General features: G+C 46.0%; 2 protein-coding genes across 2 annotated transcripts; one reads left to right on the top strand and one right to left on the bottom strand.

Annotated features, from left to right (window-relative positions):
• Window positions 1-1,550: 1,550 nt before the first annotated feature.
• On the bottom strand, window positions 1,551-7,598 carry SRSF3 (serine and arginine rich splicing factor 3). Its single transcript, XM_005530154.2, has 6 exons — window positions 7,485-7,598; window positions 6,519-6,726; window positions 5,492-5,626; window positions 3,258-3,296; window positions 2,578-2,664; window positions 1,551-2,333 (listed from the first exon to the last, which is right to left on the bottom strand). The coding sequence occupies exons 2-6, from the start codon at window positions 6,722-6,724 to the stop codon at window positions 2,306-2,308; spliced, it is 495 nt and encodes a 164-aa protein (XP_005530211.1). The 5' UTR covers window positions 6,725-6,726; window positions 7,485-7,598; the 3' UTR covers window positions 1,551-2,305.
• A 132-nt stretch (window positions 7,599-7,730) lies between these two features.
• On the top strand, window positions 7,731-18,156 carry LOC148182559 (parathyroid hormone-related protein-like). Its single transcript, XM_088067300.1, has 2 exons — window positions 7,731-7,780; window positions 17,817-18,156. The coding sequence occupies exons 1-2, from the start codon at window positions 7,731-7,733 to the stop codon at window positions 18,154-18,156; spliced, it is 390 nt and encodes a 129-aa protein (XP_087923426.1).
• The last annotated feature ends 1,531 nt before the right edge of the window (window positions 18,157-19,687 follow it).

Raw genomic sequence — 19,687 nt, 5'->3', positions numbered from 1 at the left:
TGTACAGTTAATTTGAGAGCAAACTTTTTAAACACAACAATCCCAGGCTGGTCACTCCCTCAGATTGGAAGGGGCTGCCTGAAATCCATTAATGTACTGGTAGATCAAAAATAGCTCTCGGTTACTTATGGCCTATGGGTAGGGCTGTCCAGTCAGTGTTTATACATATTTATACACGTCCCAGCTTTCTGCAAAAGCTGTTTGTTGTGCTCCCCTTCAAAACTCCACCTGAACATATAAAACCAGCACACTGCTGATCTAAGGGGCAACTTCTTCATTCAGCTGAGGAGTAAAAGTCAGAAACCTGAAACTGAAATGCTTCCAGTTCCACAAGACTCTCTTGCATATGAAAACCACAACCTGCTTCCCACTGTCTCTGGCACTTCAGATTTCTCTCCCTGCAGTAGCTGAACTACTGAAGGCTCATTGTTCCCCCAGGTAACCACAGGAGGAACGTCTATGCCTGCAGAGGCACCGCGAGCCGTGACCCTTCTGCACATCGGACACTGCCAGAGGCACGTAGGGGAAGGGAGCAGAGCCGAGCAGGGGCCCGGGCAGCCCCTTGGCCCCGCGGCCAGGCCTGGAGCTGGGCTGGGGTGTCTGGAAAGCGAGCGGGCTCGGAGAGCCGCGCTGACCTCTGCCGGGCACCGGCGGCGCTGCACGGCCCGAGCAGGCTCCACCCGCTGCTCCCTCTGCCTCCAGGTGAAATAGGCCCCACAAAGCCGGGGACGCGCCTGGGCCTTCCCGGCCCCCTGTGAATCCTGCTCCAGGGGTAGCTGGGGCTGTGAGTGCCTCTCGCAGCACCTGCGGCCACCCTGCACTTCTGTGACACCAGGTGGGCAACACAGTCTAACTTATCAACAGAACCTCAGAGTCACCGAGGCTGGAAGAGCCCTTCAAGACCCAGTCCCACCGTAAATAACACTAAGTCGTTAAAAAGATCAATCCAGACACTGAGCTCAGCAAGCCAAGGGGGCAGCACTGGCACATTCTTCCCTTACAGTTTCACTATCCTTGTCCCACCCTGGAAACCACCAAGCAAAGGAAACTCCACCACCAGTGCTTATCATGAGGGATTTAATCTAAACCACACAACTGAACCAATGGAGCACATCTTTTCTGGGATGGATACGGGTCCAAGGGAGCCCCTTGGGCAGTGTGGGAGCTCCACCTGCTCTCCAGCCATGCTGCATTTCTACCGGAAGTGAATCTTCAAGGGTACGTTTTGGTTTCCAGACCAGCAATTTCCAAAAGGGAGATAGGAAGAATACTTTAACTGCTGTTCCAAACCCACAGCCGGCATACAAAGCCCATGCTTTTGCACATCCAGCTAGTTTTCCAAGGAATCACCACAGGGCTCACTGTTAGGCAAGAAGTCATGTGGCATCAGCTACTGACCACCCCAGCTGAACCTGTAAAGCAGGGATCAGACTGCACCTCACCCCGGACAGGTGAGCAGGTACAGCTGTGTGGGACACTTCACAGGTGTTCCAGCCAGGTGGGGTGAATGACTTTTCAGGTCAGTGAAAAGTTAAATACTGAACAACAAGTTGTAACCAAAACTTTAATCCCAAGAATCTCACAAAAGACATTTTACAAGTGACATGAAAATTCTTGTACAGTAAAGAAATGTTTAATAACTAATGTTTACAATGTACCATTAGACACAACACATCCACTCCAGGTATCAGTTCTGCTGTGGATTTGGTCTATTCAGAGCTTCTGGAATACATGGTCAACCAACAATCATCTAATTAAGGACTCTACTCACACCAAGTACAAAATTAACTGACCCTATAGCTAAAAAGTTTTATTTCATGGAATATAAAGCAGCTCAGTCAGAACTGGAGCTGGATGAAGCTGCAGCCCCCAATCTTCTCCCTCCCCATGCCACTGGCTCACTACTCTCTTTACCAGATGGGCTATGGAGCACCCACGTCCTGCTCTGCTCATGGCCTGATCCCACACACCATCCCTGCACACTTGCTCGAGCTGAGCCCCAGCCCAGCTCTCCCTGCTACACAACACAGACTGTTTGTCATTCCACCCCCCACCCCCCCTGTGTCTAATGGTACACTGGAAAACCATTAATATTACAAATCATAGGAGCTGCTCAGAACCATATACAGATTCACATCTTTACATTTGCCACCTGTTACAAGATACAAAGAACAAAGCAGGTTCAACAGCTAAAACATTTTAAAAATGCACCAAGCTTTATGAAGTTTCAAAACAAAACAATGTTCTGTACATACTCCTGGCCTCGGATCTCATGACTTCCTGTACACAGCTCCGTCCCACAGTCTTATTTCCTCTCATTTGACCTGGAGCGACTGAAGAACAACAGACAGGTAAGGTAAGGATCAGGTGTCAGGAGCAGCACATTTTCCTTTAAGCCCCCCAGCCACAATCAGCAGGTGATATTTCAGCATTTTAAAAATACTGTTCATTGACTAAAACAGAGTATTTTATTAAGGTGAAGAATCTCCTATGACACTACAGGTGATTCTCCAGCAAGGCACAGAAAGTCATTTTTGCATTTTCTCAGAACACACAAACACTGAAGGCTCTTCTTACCTGCGAGACCTGGAGAAGGAGCGAGAAGGCTTGTGGTTCCTCTCCCGTGAGAGTGATCTTTCTCTTCTCCTGTCTCTGGAGAGGGACCTGGCAGAGATCACAACATCACATCATCAGAGCAAAGCCTCATCAGGCCAAGGAGGTTCCTTGAGGAGCTTCCCTTCAGGAGTGGAGGTTTTTAGCTATTCAACTAGGGGAAACCTGTTATCCATGCTGCTATTAACCCTTTCTTGAGGGAAGAATAATATTCCTGAGCCAAGAGCTGTAAACAGGCATGCAGTACTTTGCAGAAGTTTGGTTTTTTTTAGAATCCCACTTAATCACATTCTAATTCATGGCTGGACTCAAATCTTAAAGGTCTTTTCCCACCTAAGGGCTCCATGATCCTATGCTTACAGTATCTGTGAGTAGCACATTAACAGTTAAACTTTGGGGAAAACAGACAGAAGACCCCAGGCAGCTACAGAAAGGAAATTACTTCTGTTCTCAGTATCCTTCCACTGCTATCCCTGGAATCTCAAACAGCTCAGTAATTGCAGACAAGCAATATGACAGAAACAAATCTGTTTCCCTTTTACCAAACTACTGACTGGGCACATCCCACGCATGGAGCTGTTTTGGGCTGTTCTTTTCAACCCTCCAGGCTGGAGTAGTCCATGGGGTAGGGACAGGATTCGTACCTGCTGCGGCTCCGGGAAAAGCTTCTCCTTCGTGGTGATCTAGAACCAGAAAACAAAATGTGAGGCACATTATCCATTCTTTGAGCTTCAATGGGGTGAGGCATTTCCCAACTTGTCAAACTCACTGTTGGGCCCAGGAAACGTGCCAAGAATAACTGGCATCCATCATCCAGTAAAAGGCATGGAAAGATTAGGCAATAAAACCAAGTTCAGGGTGAACAGCACATTTCCAACCACGAATTCACTTAACTAAGAACGCGTCAGAGCAGAGTTGTCCAATGCAACACTTTCCATTTCAACTAAATACACTGCCCAGGACACCACACCAAAGTCCCACAGGTGGTTCCAAAAAAAAAAAAAAAAAATAAAATAGCACAGAGCAAATGTTTTGGAACCCATGCAAGCAAAAAAGGTCCATAACAAGACATAAGAGATATCAAGTGGAAAAAAAAAGTGAGAATGCGCTCAGTGTCAATATTGATAATGCCATTAAGTGCTACATTAGAACTGCATATTTGTGACTGTCATTTTTAATGCCATAGAGTGTGTTTAGACTATTTTCTTATAAAAAATTAAAAATTAAAAATATAACCTTAGCTCGGCCCAGTTCATCCCAAAAAGTAATTGTTTTAAGTTTTGAAAACTGTTAGTAAAACCATTTAAAGGTGATAGGATTTTTTCTGGCAAGGAAAAGCTACATTTGTTAGAGCTTCATTAAAAATTTAGTTTGGCATCTCACATGCAAATATCCTGGTTTTTACATTATTCACAGTGTAAGAGCTTTCATATCACCCTTAAAAGTTTTCTCAAGCAACATATGTACGTTACCACTCAATTATGCACAGCCAGCCTTTGATTGAGAAAAGTAATTACTTATAAGCCGCTTACTCCTTATTTTAACCAGCAGTAAACTGTATAAGCAGGAAAAACTTACAAGTCTTTGGTTTCAACAAGCTAGAAATGGTGAGGTGAGGCTGCCGGACTGACTGCCAAGAAGAATTTGCTGAAAAGGTTTTGCCAGATGTTGCGTTGTATTTAGTTGGTTGGCGAAGGGGGTGTTGTGGATTTTTCCTGCTTTTTTGTTAGCCGAAGGCTGCTGCTGTAGTTGTTGTGAAGACATTTGGTAAATAAACAGCTGAGCTGATTGGCCGGGAATGTGTGGGCGGTCGAGGTGGCTGCTGCCGATTTGGTTAAGGTTGGAGAGAAGGCTGAGAGAAAACAGCATGCTCGGGAACCAAAGGGCGGTGCAACCTGACGACTGGCCATGCCTGGGTCATGTGAAACGACACCAGCCAAGCTGCATGGGGCGCGCTGGTCACATGACGCTGAAAGGGCTAGTTGGCTGGCTAATGCAGACTCAGAGGGTGGTGAGAAGAGACATGATGGTGACTCTGTAACGGGTTCATTTTTATTAATAGATGGACCAAAAAGCATAAAAAAAATGAAAAACAAGCCATCAGTACAACCATCTATTAGCTAACAAATACTCCTAATGTGTTATTTTTTTCAACAGCAAAAGGGTAAGCTTGAAACCCTGGCTTGGGAGGACTTCACTCACCTGCCACAGGCAAATTGAGTCCTGTAAAAACCACGGTGCACACTTAAACTGCCAGACAAACTAGTCTGGGTCCAAGAACGTGCCAGTTCCCAAAAATCCTGCCATCTGCTAGAGCTGGGTTTGCAAACCTCAAGTGACAGGATTGTCACATGATGCTTTATTTCCACGCTAACACTGAAGTGTCAAGATTCGAGATGTTTAAAGCAACTGTTAATCTATTATTAAACAGCTGCCTGCTTGGGAAGTATTTAAGTTCTGCAAACGAAGTGGAGAAACCCATTGGTATGGAAATGCTAAACTGCTGCATGTCATGTTCTGCCATTATGGAGTAAAGGAAAGGAACAGCCTAAGTTGAAGTATGGGGAAGAAAGGGAAAGTGTGACTAGAAGATGAGCAGGTTTTAAGAGGAAGGAGGATAAGCCCAGGACAGAGGACACTGACTACCAACTGCACAGTCACCTAAGGACAAAAGCCAACAACATTCAACACAACTCAAGTTCACCTCGATTTTGTGGGGAGGGGGGTGATTTTTGGGGTTTTTTTTTAGCATTCGTCATTTCCAAATCATGATCAGATAGATGAATGTCATCCATCAACATGCCTTTAACAAGCCTGCTTCTAGGACGCTATGTGGTAACTGTGCCAAGAGCTCTAGGATTGTGCTGTGCCCAGGTACCTGCGCCGAGGAGGGGGACTCCTCCTGCGATAGTCATCCCGAGGGCGCCGGCCCCACGATGGAGGGGGGCCACGGTTCCGACTCCGCTTCTCCCCGTTGGAGAGCTCCACTCGGACACGACACCCACACAGGGTTCTGGGAAGAGAAGGTGACGCTGGTTAGCATTTCCAGGGAGACGACAGCACGGAACAAAGCATACATGATCCAGAAAAGGGAAAAGAATGGATAAGGGCAAAAATGTTCTGTCATCAAAGAACAGTGCCCAGACTCAGCTCCAGCATGCCTGTGGGGGACCCCTCCCTGGAAGTGTCCAAGGCCAGGTTGGACTGGGCTTGGAGCAAATTGGTCTATCTAGTGGAAGGTGTCCCTGCCCATGGCAGAGGGTGGAACTGGATGGGCTTCCAGCTGAAACCATTCTGAGATTCTTTGGCAGACAAAGGTTTGGCTGCTTCTCAAAACTGCTGTGCCAGTAAATCAGGCAGGGAAAGAGCAAAGGAGTCTCCATGATCACTTTTACCTCTTTATAGTAAATCCATGTGCAATTTAATTAATGCACACGAAGAGGTACAAGTAATTTCTAACTTGAGAGTTCAACTGTGAAATGCAAAACTAACCAGTACAATGCTATTCATGGAGGGCAGGGTTAGGTGGGGTATTGGGAAGGAACTCCTCCCTGTGAGGGGGAGAGGCCCTGGCACAGGTTGCCCAGAGAAGTTGTAGGTGCCCCTGGATCCCCAAAAGTATCCAAGGCGATGGTGCTTAGAGCAGCCTGAGATGGGGGAAAGTGTCCCTGCCCGCGGAAGGGGGTGGGACTGGATGAGCTTTGAGGTGCCTTTCAGACCAAACCAATCCAGGATTCTATTGCTGCACTGTAAGAACACCCTTACAGTAGCATATAAATAAACAGCACGTAAGAAACGTGTCAAGACCTTAGTCCTGCAGTTTAAGCTTCACAATTTAAAACTGTATCCCTCCTATAATGTCTCGTATTTTGACCAGCCAAGCCAAGCACACAAACATGTTTTACCTTCCATCTAGTTCTCTTACTGCATCAGCTGCATCTCGGGGATCTTCAAATTCCACAAAAGCAAAACCAGGAGGATTTCTCGCCACCCATACACTGCGCAGTGGTCCATAGTAGCCAAAAGCTCGCTCTAATTCCGTTTTGTTGCCATTATTTCCAAGGTTACCCACGTAGACCTTGCAGTCCAGCGGACAAGAATCACGATGCATTGCTAGGACAAGAAAAAAGAAGTTCACGTATATTTAACACAGCGCATGTGCTCCTTCACTTCCAAGGGAAATCACTCTATTGGCTGCTTCCCCCTGAAACTTCAGCAGTGATACGTTCTGATGGAGACATTGTTTGGAAGGGGCAGGGGGGGTGAGAGAAGACTGTTAAAACCCAACAAGAAAAGAGAGCAGCTATGTTGCACTGTGACTAGAATTCACTATTTCGGGGAACTTCGTTTACTTTTACAGCTTAGATTTGAGGGAGGTCCCTGCGCCCCTCTTCCTGCTTAGCGCGGGGGGGGTCTGCAGAGGGCGCTGCGCGGGGGAGGCTCTATTGTTCCCGGATCGGGATTAGGATCAGAGCGATCCCCCCCGCGCACGAGCGGGGATGGGGGGCAGCGCCATCTCCCGCCAAGCCCGCGGGCAATGCCCGGGGACTCGCTCCGGAGCTGCTGCTCGGCATGGCGTGAGGGGCGAGCGCTGCCACCGGCGGGCGGAACAACGCCACATCGCCCCCGCGTCACCTCCCGCCCCAGCTCGCACACCGCGGGGAGCAGGCCGAGAACGGGCTCCTCCGGGCAACCCGCGGCCTCCCCGCCCGGTTCCGCTCAGGGCTGCGGCAGCCGCCGCCCCAGGCCCGGCGTTACAAAATGGCGGCTGCTCTTTGTTTGCCGCCGCCGCCGCCGCTTTCATCCGCCCTGCCGGGCACCAAGACCGCGGTTGCCGCCTCCCCCCCGCCCTCCGGGGTGAAGATCCTCACCGGTGCTCAGAGGGAGGCCGCGCGAAGGGAGCCCGCGCTAAACTCAGCCGACTCGACCCTCAGCGAGACCCCAGCTCCGCTTTTCCTCACTGGACAAAATGGCGGCCAGCAACGGCCCCGCCCGTCATTATATAAGGCTAGTGGCCCCACGTGATGCAATGCGACAGCGAATCATAAGGCGTCGTTGCGTTGATTGACAGATAGCGTCACTGCGCGCGAGAGCGGGTGGGTGGGACTTTGGCGATAATGGCGGGAGCGCTGAGGCTGCCCCGCCCAGGCCCTGCAGTCGGGGAGCGGTAATACGCCCAGAAGTGCTGCTTTTCTGGCTAACATGAAAAATAAAGTTTTATTTCCTTGTGTCTTTGGCCCGATTAGGTCCGTCCAGGTAGGGTTTGCACCTATGAACGCGTTAATTTTCTCAGAGCCGTTTCTCTCCGTGAGCTTTCAATAAGTGTGTTGAGCAAACTGCTGTAAACCAGAGTTTTTGTAAATTTTATGTCCGGCCTTTGCTTACTTAGGCACAAAGGACGGAATTGAATTTTTTTTAGCGCTTGAGAAGACGAGAGGATCTGAACGGAGGAATTTTAGTTAAGATACACAGTACTGTTGATGTGCTTTGCCAAACTCTCACTCATACATGATGTTTGTACATGTTGTATGTACAATGCGTTTTAACCTCTAATTAAACAATTAACTTGCTCCAAAGTGGTTGCCTTAGGTAAAAAAGCCTCCTGATTTTGGTTATCAGGTAATATAAAAAACCCACCCAGGGCTGTTGCTGCAATAACCTCCCAAAAACCTCCTTTTGCAGCCAGGCTGGGTTTAATCCAGACTTCAACTCTTTGCCATGGGCAAAAGAAGAGGAATTTTTCTGGTACAAATATAATTAGTAATACTTTAAATCATATCATACACAAAAAAGCATTTTGAGTACAAATTAATGCTCATTGACTATGCTTTCCAAGCAGGAGCTGTGCAGAGGATGGAGCATCCTCTGTCTACCAGAATTCCAGAAACCCAACTGGAATTAAAAGCAACCAGCTGATATAATTATTTGGAATTTCCAAAAATCTTTTGCAGCATCCTCCATTATTTTTAACAGCTTTTTCTTGGTAAAATCCTCCAACGGTCAAAACTGGCCAAGGGACAGACACAACAATTTTGAGGTAATGAATGCTCCAAAGTATCTTTATTCTGTATACAGTTATCTGAGAGTTACCGGCCTTTAATTAAGGAAATCTAATCCGTTGTAATCTAAATTAGCTGATGGCTAATTTCCTGAGGCAACACAAACAAAGGAAATAATTTGAAGGTTGGAGCTGTTCAGCCATTTCACTTTGTGACTTCTTTGAGACAGTGATTTCCAGCATTCCCCTTCCTTTGCAAGGGGGTTTACAGCATTCCTAGACACTCCTCACATCACATAATCTATGTTTCAAACATGATTTAAGTTTTGGAATAATGGATATTTAAAAAAAGAGAAAGAATCAGAACAAATATTAGAGAGCAACTTAGATAACCTTGTAATCCTAACAGAACTTCTAATTTCATACTAAAGCTACACATGATGTATGAAAATAATTCCAGGTGACAGACTTGGGAACAAAGGATTTATTCAGAAGTCAGTTCACCTGCTGCAAAGCAAACAGAGCACTCAGCAGTCACCTAGGACAAGTTACCTGCTCTATTCAAGCGCCTCTTCTCTGGGGTTGAGCCTGTCACCACATCTTATAAATCACAGTCCACAAAAATCATGTCATCCAAACAATCTGTTTCCAGTTTGCTTTTGGCATTATTCAGAAACTAAATATGGCCTATCATGGGGACACAAGGCAGAGGTCAGAGTGTTCAGCCAAATTCCCAGAGCTGGGGTTGGGGTGTGCCAGCACAGCCACACAACACTTGTGTCATTCCAAAGTCAGCGGTTTGATCATCCTCCCAAAGCTGGCCCCCAAACCAGCCCTGTGGATGTCACACATATGTGGAAGCTTTGTGCTACATTACTTCCCTCCTTCTTCCAAATTTATGAGTGGAAAATCCTGCTGCATTGTACTCGCTGGCTTTTACCACTTGTGTCCAATATTATTGGCTGAATGTTTTATAACACCCCCAGACCAGGATCCAAGACCACACTGATCTGGAGTAAGGTGTTCTAGTCAAACTACAGTTGTGGTTTCTGAGATTTCAGTCTCACAGAGGAAAATTAACACATTCTAGATGTTATGATTTCAAAGAAACCTCAGCTGTGTGAGCCAAATTTAAGGGATCACCAAACCACAGAATATCCTGAGCTGGAAAGGACCCACAAGAACTATCAAAAATCTACTCCTGGCCCTTCACAGGACACCCCAAAATCCCGGCCTGTGACTGAGAGCATTGTCCAAATGCTCCTGGAGCTCTGGATACCTCAAGAGACAGATAATATTTACTGGAGAATACTTCTACCTGCAAGATGATCTCTTGGAGCTGCTGCTCAAGCAAAACCAGACACCAGCAAAACCAGTTATTTACTGGCACAGTTCTGCCCACAGAGAGGCCTTTTGCTGGGAAACATTGCTCGAACAACAGGAACTGGTGGAGGGGATGCATCTTCAGTCAGAAACTGACTGCACACAGGCATATCTGAGCCTGCTCCCATGAGGTTCCTGTGGATTTGCTCCATTTTCACATCCTGCCCATCGACCAGCCCTGGTAAAGGCTGTTTTCTGAAGAAGCAGACTTAGACAAGCCTGATCTTTAGATATATTTCGGTGTGTGAGCTCATTCCCACTCACTCACCTGTTTATAGGGTACAAGCCCCTTATTTCCTCACTTTTAAAACCTCTATTTTTACCCTGTGAAAGCTTTTATCTCTAGCTCAGACTTCATGTAAAGAGAAAATGAAACAACAGACTGTAATTTATATATCATAGACCTAAGTAAGACACAGCACCACAGCACAGGGTGCACTGCCCGTTCCCAAGACTTAGCAGCTGGGGATTAATTAATGTGTTGTTTCTTTATTTGGATGACATTTAATTGCTCATCCTTCGTCCTCACCTTTCCAGGTGTGAGGCTTCTGCCAATGTTGGGGTCTCATGTCTAAGCTATTGGCACCACAGTGACATTCCCTTGCAGGAGCAGATCCCAGAGGGTTCCTTTCCATGGAGACAGGGCCCATGGCACTGGGAGACATCCCCCCCCTTTTTTTTTTTAACTCAGATGAGGTTCTCAGGAGACTTCTGCAGCACTGTGAAACCTAGGATAAGCTCAGAGAGCCCAGTGGGTGTTACTAAAGTAGCAATAGGGACATGAGGCTTTGCCTCAACTTCACCTGAATTTGTTTTGCACACATAAAATATTCCATCTGGAGACTATTTTGGACAGAAAAGAGAATCAGCCCCGGGCTTGACTTCAGGTTTGGGAGGACAAAACATTCACCCTTGCTGCCATGTTCATACAGAGCTGTGAGTCCCAGGAGCTTCTGTAGATCTGGCTTGAAATCAGAAAACGGAAAATGAAAACAGTGAGCCTGAGTCACTGCTCTTCAACTCTAATTTTAACTCCTGGAAGATGGGAGTTTTCTCAGGAATGACGCAGTACATAGTGCATAGGGGCCAGGATCTCAAACTGCTCCTGGAACAGTTTGCCCCCCTCCCAAATGTGATTGCTGGCACCTCTGCAGATGGCACAGGACTGTCCCCAGAAACAAGGAGGTGACACAGAAGAGCTAAAAGCACCCAGAGGGAGGGGAAGCCTGGAACTCACTCCTGGGAGCTGAACATCACCTCTTGAAATGGTTATGGAAGCCATGGGTCTCCTGACTCCTTCTCCAGGGACAGAGAGCTGGTGATGCTCCTTGTTAAAAACAATATAATATTTGCTTTCACATTTATGTATTAGCCTTTACACTTTAATATTGATCCTAAGTATTTGAATATGGTACAATTTGTAACTCCTGTTAGCTGCTCATTAGTATAACAGAATCTATTAGTTTTGCACTGTAGAGCTCACAGAAATAGCCATGTGATGAATATATTATATCTGTGTATACACCATATAGCTTATAGAACTGGTGGTGTGATAAATGTATTATGTTGTAAACCTTAGCAAAACATGAAATGTTAAAATGCTTCTGTGTAGCTAAGAGAGTGGTGCAAAGCAATTACGTGGTTTTTCCCACATCTGCTGACTGACCTCTCCAAGTGATAACAGTGACACAAATCAGAGCACCCGAGAAGAGTTGGAGAAAGACTTGTTAACTCTTGATCAGAGAAGTGTGAAACAACAGGATGAAGGAATAAAATATATTGACCTGATCTACAAGTTGTCATGCAGATAAATCAGCATGTAAAGCCAAACAAAAGAGTTTCTGCAACATCAAAAGTTCCCAAGAATGTTTGAATAATGTATGAAACACATGAAAATGTATGGACCTCTGTAATGTACCATTATATAAGTAACACTTTCTTAATCTACCAGTGTGTTCTTTAGCCGATAGCTAGAAACATCCCACGCTGGACATTGTCCCTTTTTACCCCCTTATTCAATTCTTAAGGAGTGAACTGTGTTTTTCACAGTCTGTAGCACCTCGAGTGCAGGTGCGATAATGCCACAATCTTGTTGTTTTGCGGTGGTGTCATTTCCTCCCCGCTGTGAGAGAGGGAGGCCGGGGAGGGCAGGGAGCCTTGCGGCATCTCCGTGTCCCGGCTCTGTGCTCGGAGCGTTTCCTCTGGGCAGGGCGGTGCCCGGCTCTCCGCTCACGGCACCGCAGCCCTCGGGGTTTCGGGTCTGTCGGGCTAAGAGCAGTAAGGAAAAAAAACAACCAAACCACAACCCAAAAATAATAATAAAAAAAGAGTTGATGTTTTCGTCAGGGAAGCAGGAAGACTTCTGGAGCCCACACTTCTGTTACTGATGAGTAACAGAGAACAGTACACAGAAAAAATCCCTCAGATCTCTCAGCCCGTCTCCCTACAGATAGAGGATTCCTTTGATGCAGCACAGTCTTTGTTTAATTAAGTTTTCAAACCCCAGGCCAGAGGATCCCCCTTACCGTAACGAGGCTATTTGCACATTTGCTTTGCTTTCTGTTCCCTCCCCCAGTTCCTTCTTCCCCCTCAACTGGGCCTCCAGGCTTTCTCTTCCCTTTTTCTTTCATGCTCTGCAGCAGGCCATAATTCCCTTCCTCCCCCACCTGGCTCCCCGGGGGAAGGACTGGAAAGCAAAACAAAAGAATCACTCCCAGGAAAACTATAATTGGCACAACCCTGCTGCTCCAAAACTCCCTCTGAAGGTGAGGGAACAGCGAAAGCCCCAGAGAGGCCAGGAAAGGCCGGAGGGAGGGAGCGAAGGCTTTGAAGCCCAGGCTAAAACCTTTGATGGCTCCAAGAATGCTGTGAGGGAGGCCCCGAGGGTCTGGTCAGCCCGAATCCCTCGTTACCTCCCCGGCAGAGCGGGCTCCTGCTCCACCCTGCACCGCACAGGGCTCTCATGGAGGTTAACTCATCCCAGCTGAAAATATAACCTGGGAGTGCTGGGGGTACGATTTCCCCCTGTGACATTAGCACTGACCCCATTAGAACTGGGAACATTTCCTCCTCGTGTGTGGCTGGACTGTACAATTGACACATTTTATGCTTTCTTTAGAAATAGTGTTTCTCTCATGGATACAAGGTAACCCTGGCGAAGTCCGAGCTCGGGGAGATGTCACGAAGTGATGACCATGGTTATTCCGACTTCACAGAGTCATTGGGTGGAAGGAAATGGCCCGTGGAAGGGAATAGCCGTGGCAGTGTGGTGTGACCACCAGAATGCTCTCCAAGTGTCCCTGTCCCAATCCCACTTTGCCATCTCTGCTTGTGCTCACTCATCTGATGTTTTTCCAGTGGAGATGCCGATAACTGCATCCAACGAAAACCCATTGTACACAGGAGACTTGAAAAGTTCATGGACGAATCCCAGATGTTTTACACAGGACTTTGGCCAATGCTTATTAATCCTTGAAGATGTAACCAAGGGATCCAAGGTGGATAATTTGGTGTACCCAAAGTAAGCGTTAAGTGCTGCCCCAGAGACTCAGACGTGAAGCCAGGCCCTGATCTACCAATATTTAATGAATGTCAACTTTAATTGGTGACACACTCTAATGGGTGACACTCCTAATGATCAGGACTCAGGTAATGAAATCAGGAATGTTTATTGGGTGTCTCAGGCATAGTGGGGCTCAGACAAGCTGCCTTGAGGAACATAATGAAAAGCAATTTGGTGTCCATGGAAGCTGTGAGAACAGACGAGGCTGTGAAGCCCTGCAAGGGGCCTGTCTGTGCAGGACAATGTGTCTGCATCCACCTGAGCCTGGCTTTATCAGGAACGCAGCCCTGTGCCTATGGGAAAGGAATCCAGGGCTTTGGAAAGCACCGAGCAAATGATCTTTCCAATCATCCCAGGGAATTGTTCCTCAGAGATGACAAATACATTCATTTTTTACATTCGAAAGACATTCGTTGTCTTTCACTTTGAGAAGCAGGAACTGGTCCTCTTAAGCAGTTTCAGCCTAATGATCCAGCCACATCCTGAGTACCCAAATTCTACTGAAATTGCCTGCTTAGAGATCATACAATGTGAATTGGTATATATGACCATATGAACATATCACATATGAAATGAGTATCAAACCTTGTGTGGTGTCAGCTTGCAGGGTTCCAAATGTATCAGAATTTGGCTTTCTGTCTGTACTACCATTTGCACCTTTATTGTTTAGTGAGTTTCACCCATTTTCCAAGATTTCAAACCAATTTATTTACTGTACAATCAACAGATTTAAATTAAATTTGTACTGAACGTTAAAGTCCAGTGGGATCTTATTTAGGTTGCCCAGAGAAGCTGTGGATGTGCCCAAGGTCAGGCTGGACGGGGCTCGGAGCAGCCTGGGATGGTGGAAGGTGTCCCTGCCATGGCAGGGGTTGGGATGGTGAGTTTAAGGTCCTTTACAATCTAACTGTCCTGGGATTTTATTATTTATCAGCTCCTGAGATTTTCTGTCAGTAAGTTGAACTTGCTTGAGCACATCCAGAGGAGGGCAACAAGGCTGGTGAAGGGCTTGGAACACGATGAAGAATGGCTGAGGGAGCTGGGGTTGTTTAGCCTGGAGAAAAGGAGATTCAGAGGTGACCTTATCACTGTCTACAGCTTCCTGAAAGGTGGTTGTAGTCAGGTGGGGTTGGTCTCAGCTCCCAGACAACTACAGACAGAACGAGAGGACACAGCCTTAAGCTGCACCAGGGGAAGTTTAGGTTAGACATCAGAAAAAAAATCTGAACTGGAAGAGTGACTGTGTGTTGGAATGGTCTGCCCAGGGAGGTGCTGGAGTCACCATCCCTGGATATGTTCATAAAAAGCCTGGATGTGGCACTCAGTGCCATGGTTTAGTTGATGAGGATGTGTTAGGTTAGGTCATAGGTTGGACTAGATGATCTTAAAGGTCTTTTCCAACCTAGTTCATTTTGTGATTCCATGATTCTGTAACTGGGTTTTACTGACTGTACATTGCAGGGGTCATCAGTACAGTTAGTTTAGATTCCTCTGACCTAACTCAGGGTCCCACACCTGAGCCATAAGGACAGGAGGAGAATCTATTTCCGTACCAGAGGTACTTTTCCTGATTAACCCTGGATCAACTGGATATCCCCTGTCCATCATCTTGGGGCACAGGAAAGCTGTGTTAGAACGAAAAGTTCTCACAAAACAGGAGAGACTGCAAAGGAAGAAGAAACTGCCTGCAAAGCTGTGATCTTTTCCTTAGTCACAGCTGAATATTTTAAAATCCCAGATTTATTATTGCTGGAGCCGTCTCATTTCCCTGGCACAAGGTCTTAGTCACGGCGTGCTGTGGAGCCCATTCCCATTGTTCCTGAGCTCTCTGGGCTGCTATAAAAGGCAGTCAAGGTGTCACTGCACTGGAGCATCAGCACGGGGCTGGCAGGAGACTCTGCAGGTCAGGACTCACTGGGATCCAAACACCACCATCAGTGAGTGCATAATGTTCCTTTTGTAACTGAGAGATGCTTTCAATTAATGTAGAGTTTACTGTTGATCAAAGTGTCATTTCTTTATTGTGTCTGAGCAGTTCTGCATTAGCATAACTTAAAATATCCCTCAGCATTTAATACACACATCTCTATGTATATTTATGTGCATGTATCTGCATTTAATACACGTTTTTCATCAGAACTAATACCCACTTGTTATTTCACATCTAGTTTGATTTCAACATATTGCCCAAGAAAATTACTCACAAATTGCTGGGGAAGGCTTATTAAGAATAAGCTTGTTACAAGCAAATACAGAATTGATGTGTATTTATGTTCTATTAATGTATAATTTGCTTTTTTATCCAGCCATTGACAATATTCAAGTTAGCATAAAAACAAGTCATTTGAGGAGATGCTGTGCTTTTTATTATACCAAATTTCTTCCGCACAGAAAAAATTATTTCTTAAAAAAATTGTACAGGAACTTGTCTTTACTGCTCTTACATAACAATTTTAATGCTTCAACTTTTGTTTTGTTGTCCCTCCAGGTTTTGATGTAACAATTAACACAGGATTTGCTGGTAATTGAGTAAAGGGTTAGGCTAGAGCCAATCCTAAAGCAGGGTACAGTCATTAGCACCAAAAATGCAGAAATTTTAGGGCTAGACCTGGTAATAAAGGTGTGGCAGGGTTGAAGGGATGGGTAGGTATGGATCTCCCAATGCCATGAGCAGATATAGAGCTGCTGAATTATAACATAGATTAAAATTATCATGGCACAATTACATCTTCTAGTTGTCCCTTCCCTAAGCCAGAAATCCACTTCTTCACAGAGAAGAAATCCAGCATGAGTCTAATATTGGACATTTAGGTGTCAGCACTTGTCTTGCTCATGGAAAAGGTTGTGTTATTGAAGGCCCAAACCCCAGGGCTGTGAACAACTTTAACTTGATATTCCTGCTCCAGCCTTAAATACCTTTTGGATTTCATTATTTTCAGCCATCCTGATCTTTGTGTAAAATTGCTGTGTAGTTTTTTTATCAGGAGTGTCTTTTCCAAGTCCTGAAATAATTTTCTGTGCTTGCAAATTCACAAGAGATCAAAATGTTATATTGAGAGGCAGCAGTGGGAAAGGAGATTCAGGACTCTAAGCAAGGAAATGTAGAAATATCCTGTGAATCCTATTCATCCTTTCCTGTGTATGTTACAAATCCACAGGTCTGGGATGATGTGGGAGGTCCTGGGGTGTTTTACCACAGCACAATGTGGTAAAACTCTCATTCCTGCTTAAAAGCTGAAATTAATTTTGTCAGGTGAAAGCAAGCACAGAAGAAAAGATTTCTGATCACACCGGCAGCTTCTGGACCTGTGGAGCTGATTTAAAGAAGAGAGAAAATGTTCCTGCCCCAGAGATCTCTGCAGACAGTTACATTTTTGGCAATTCTTTCTTTTGCCTGTTTTGCAATGTGCCAAGACCTTGAAAAGTAAGCAATATTACCTTTTTACTTCATTGATAATTAAAAACTGCTCACTTTTGATTTCGTGGGTGTGTTCTGCACTGCTCTTTGTTACTCCAGGCATGGCAGAAGAAAAATTTGATTTATTTGATACAGCACCGTTTTACCTCGCCGTCTCTGAAGTGTAAAATTAGACCAATTGCATTTTTAGATGTGTAACATGGACCACATTTCAGTTGTCACTTTTAAACACAGTGTAGCAAATCACATAAGGATGTTCAACAGAAGCCATGGAGATGGCACATGCTGAAATTCCATATTTAGGTTCCCATTCAGATCCAAATCTGCAGTAGGAGCCTATAGCTGCAGTTAGATCTTACCTAAGCAGCCTGGAATCCTGAAACATTTCCATCTGAGATTTAGCCTGCCCTCCTCAGTCAACAGTTGACTCAAATATTTCGGTATATCTGAAGAAAATAGGAGATTATTTTTATTTCATGGACATCAGTGATTTCAGGTAAATTACTCCTGAGTTACAACTCTGGAAGGAAAGAAACAAACCTGAGTCCTGGAACACTGAGGTGATGGAAAGGGAACTTTATTCTAATATTGAAATCTCTGAAAATAATCTAAATTTGGGAAAGACCAAATTGCCAATCTCCCCAGATTACCTTTCTTAAAAAAAGAGGAGATTCAAGGTACACCTTTGTGAATAGCACAGCATTTCAGCTTCCCATCTGCAGGAATCTTTAGGCTTCCTGACAGGCTGCTGCACCTACAGTGCTTCTTCCTCGGTGCACAGAGCATCTGGGGTCCATGGATGCTCATCAGTGTCTCCGTGCCCTGTGTTCCTTCCCTTGCAGCAGGAGGGCAGTGACCGAGCACCAGCTCATGCACGACAAAGGGAGGAAGGTCCAAGGGCTGAAGCGCCTGATGTGGCTGCAGCACGCCCTGGGTGCCGTGCACACTGCCAGCAGCAGGAATATCCCACTCCGGAATATCCCACTCCCAAATGCCAGGTGGGATGTGCAGAAGAACCAAGACCCCTCAGATTTCAACAGCAGCAACGGAGATGAGGCCTCAAGCCTGATGAAGCAGCTGCTGGAACCGATGGAAAGTCAGGGCTTCCTTCCGCTAAAGCAGCTGGATGGGAAGATCCCAAAGGGTCACTGGAGCCCGCAGCACCTTTTTGACCCCCTTTGATTATTCCCACCAGTGTCAGCCCAGCCGTCTGTCCCTCGCTTTACACGTGCACCGCTGGAGGGAACAGCTCCAGCCAAAGGTGAACAGCAAAATGAAAACCCTTAACTGCATTCACTCCTCCAGATGTTCACAGAGACCCTCTCCCATCTGAGCGCTGGGACTGTGAGATGGGTCCCCTCTTCCCTCGCCAGGGCCCTCCCTGTCTCTCTTGGATGTCTTAGGGACGCTGCAGCCACCGGGAGCTCCTGGAGCTCACACGTAGCAGGAAGTTTGGGTCATTAATCTGCACATTCACAGGCTCAATCACAGCCTAATGTTTTGACTCTGGAAGAACTTTACCTCTGAATACAAGTTCTCTTCCATTCACACCTGCCTGCAGTAATTTCACACTCTGTCTAGTAATCACTTTTCTTACACTGTAGTTACAAAAGGTTTTTCAGCTTGCAGACTGTTCTAAGCATCCTGGACCCTCAGGATTTCCTTTGTTTTGCCGGGTAGAAGTTGGCAGTGATCCCCATTCAGCCAAAGCCCCAGACATCCACCTTGTTCTGCTGGTGGAAGAGATGAGAATGAGCTTGCAGGGTCCCTCTTTGAGCCTTTCATTCCACACTTCCTTTTCTTTCCTCAAGTGAAATCCTATCCAAGAGCTCCCACAGCATTAGAAAAACATTCATGAGGCCACCTGTGTTTTCTGAGAGGTACCGCTGGATTTTGCTGTTCACCTTTGATAAGAAACTGACCACCTCTGTCTAAGCAAAGCAAAGTCCAGTTTAACTGTAAAGTCAGTCTTTCAGAAATGAAATGTCATGTGTGTTAAAAATATATAAATATACCAGCATTTCCGTTGCGTAGGGACTCTATACACTGTTTTAAATCCTGAAATTCCTCTCTTGCTGATAGACTTCAACTGTGCTGAATGCAGTTCTCAGTGATTAAAATGTTGTCAATAAAAAAAAAAACAAACAAACCTTTTCACCCTCTTAACTGCACCTGCTTTTTTTTTTTTTTTTTTTTTTTTAAGAAATGCAAAAATGACATTTTCTCAATGTCTCCACACATCTGGGATGATTATAGGATCACATTTCTTTTGTTATGTCATTCCTCACAGCTCCCTATTATGTTCCCAAGGTCAGTCAAACCATTATTGAAGCTGATGGTTTCAGATATTCCTGATGACCCGGGAGGAGCAAGATGAAAATGGGTTGTACAGCCCAAGCTGAATAATGAGTTTGCTGAGCTGGGATGTGGGAGCTCCTCCGCATCAGAGTCAGAGGATGGAGGCTCGGGGACCTGACTGTGACAGCTCTGGGCAACGGTCCTGTCCTGCCCAGCGCTCTGTGCGTCAGCCTCTCTGTCCTCCTAGATGCAGTTTCCTCTGGGACTGAGGGGTTGTTTCCTTGATCCCTGGGAGGCAGAGGTTGGTGGCTCGGTGGCTTCTGTCCCTGGGCACGCCCTGCTCCTGTGGGCATTGGGTGATGTGTATCACCTCCACGGGGATGGGAAAAACCAGCCTCCCCTGGACGGTGAGCCC

This window comes from Pseudopodoces humilis, chromosome 26 (assembly GCF_049639895.1).
Source record: "Pseudopodoces humilis isolate 2021_Gansu_Grassland_sample_001 chromosome 26, ASM4963989v1, whole genome shotgun sequence".
NCBI lineage: Eukaryota > Metazoa > Chordata > Aves > Passeriformes > Paridae > Pseudopodoces > Pseudopodoces humilis.
The sequence above is the reverse complement of the archived record's forward strand: the minus strand, read 5'-3'. Positions and strand labels throughout refer to the sequence as shown.

Coding starts and splice junctions, on each gene's coding strand:
- SRSF3 (XM_005530154.2), bottom strand. CDS start 6,724: ATGCATCGTGATTCTTGTCCGCTGGACTGCAAGGTCTACGTGGGTAAC. Junction 3,297..5,491: donor AGTCCCCCTCCTCGGCGCAG/GTACCTGGGCAC, acceptor TTCTGGTTCTAG/ATCACCACGAAGGAGAAGCT. Junction 2,334..2,577: donor TCCTTCTCCAGGTCTCGCAG/GTAAGAAGAGCC, acceptor GTTGTTCTTCAG/TCGCTCCAGGTCAAATGAGA.
- LOC148182559 (XM_088067300.1), top strand. CDS start 7,731: ATGGCGGGAGCGCTGAGGCTGCCCCGCCCAGGCCCTGCAGTCGGGGAG. Junction 7,781..17,816: donor GGCCCTGCAGTCGGGGAGCG/GTAATACGCCCA, acceptor CTTCCCTTGCAG/CAGGAGGGCAGTGACCGAGC.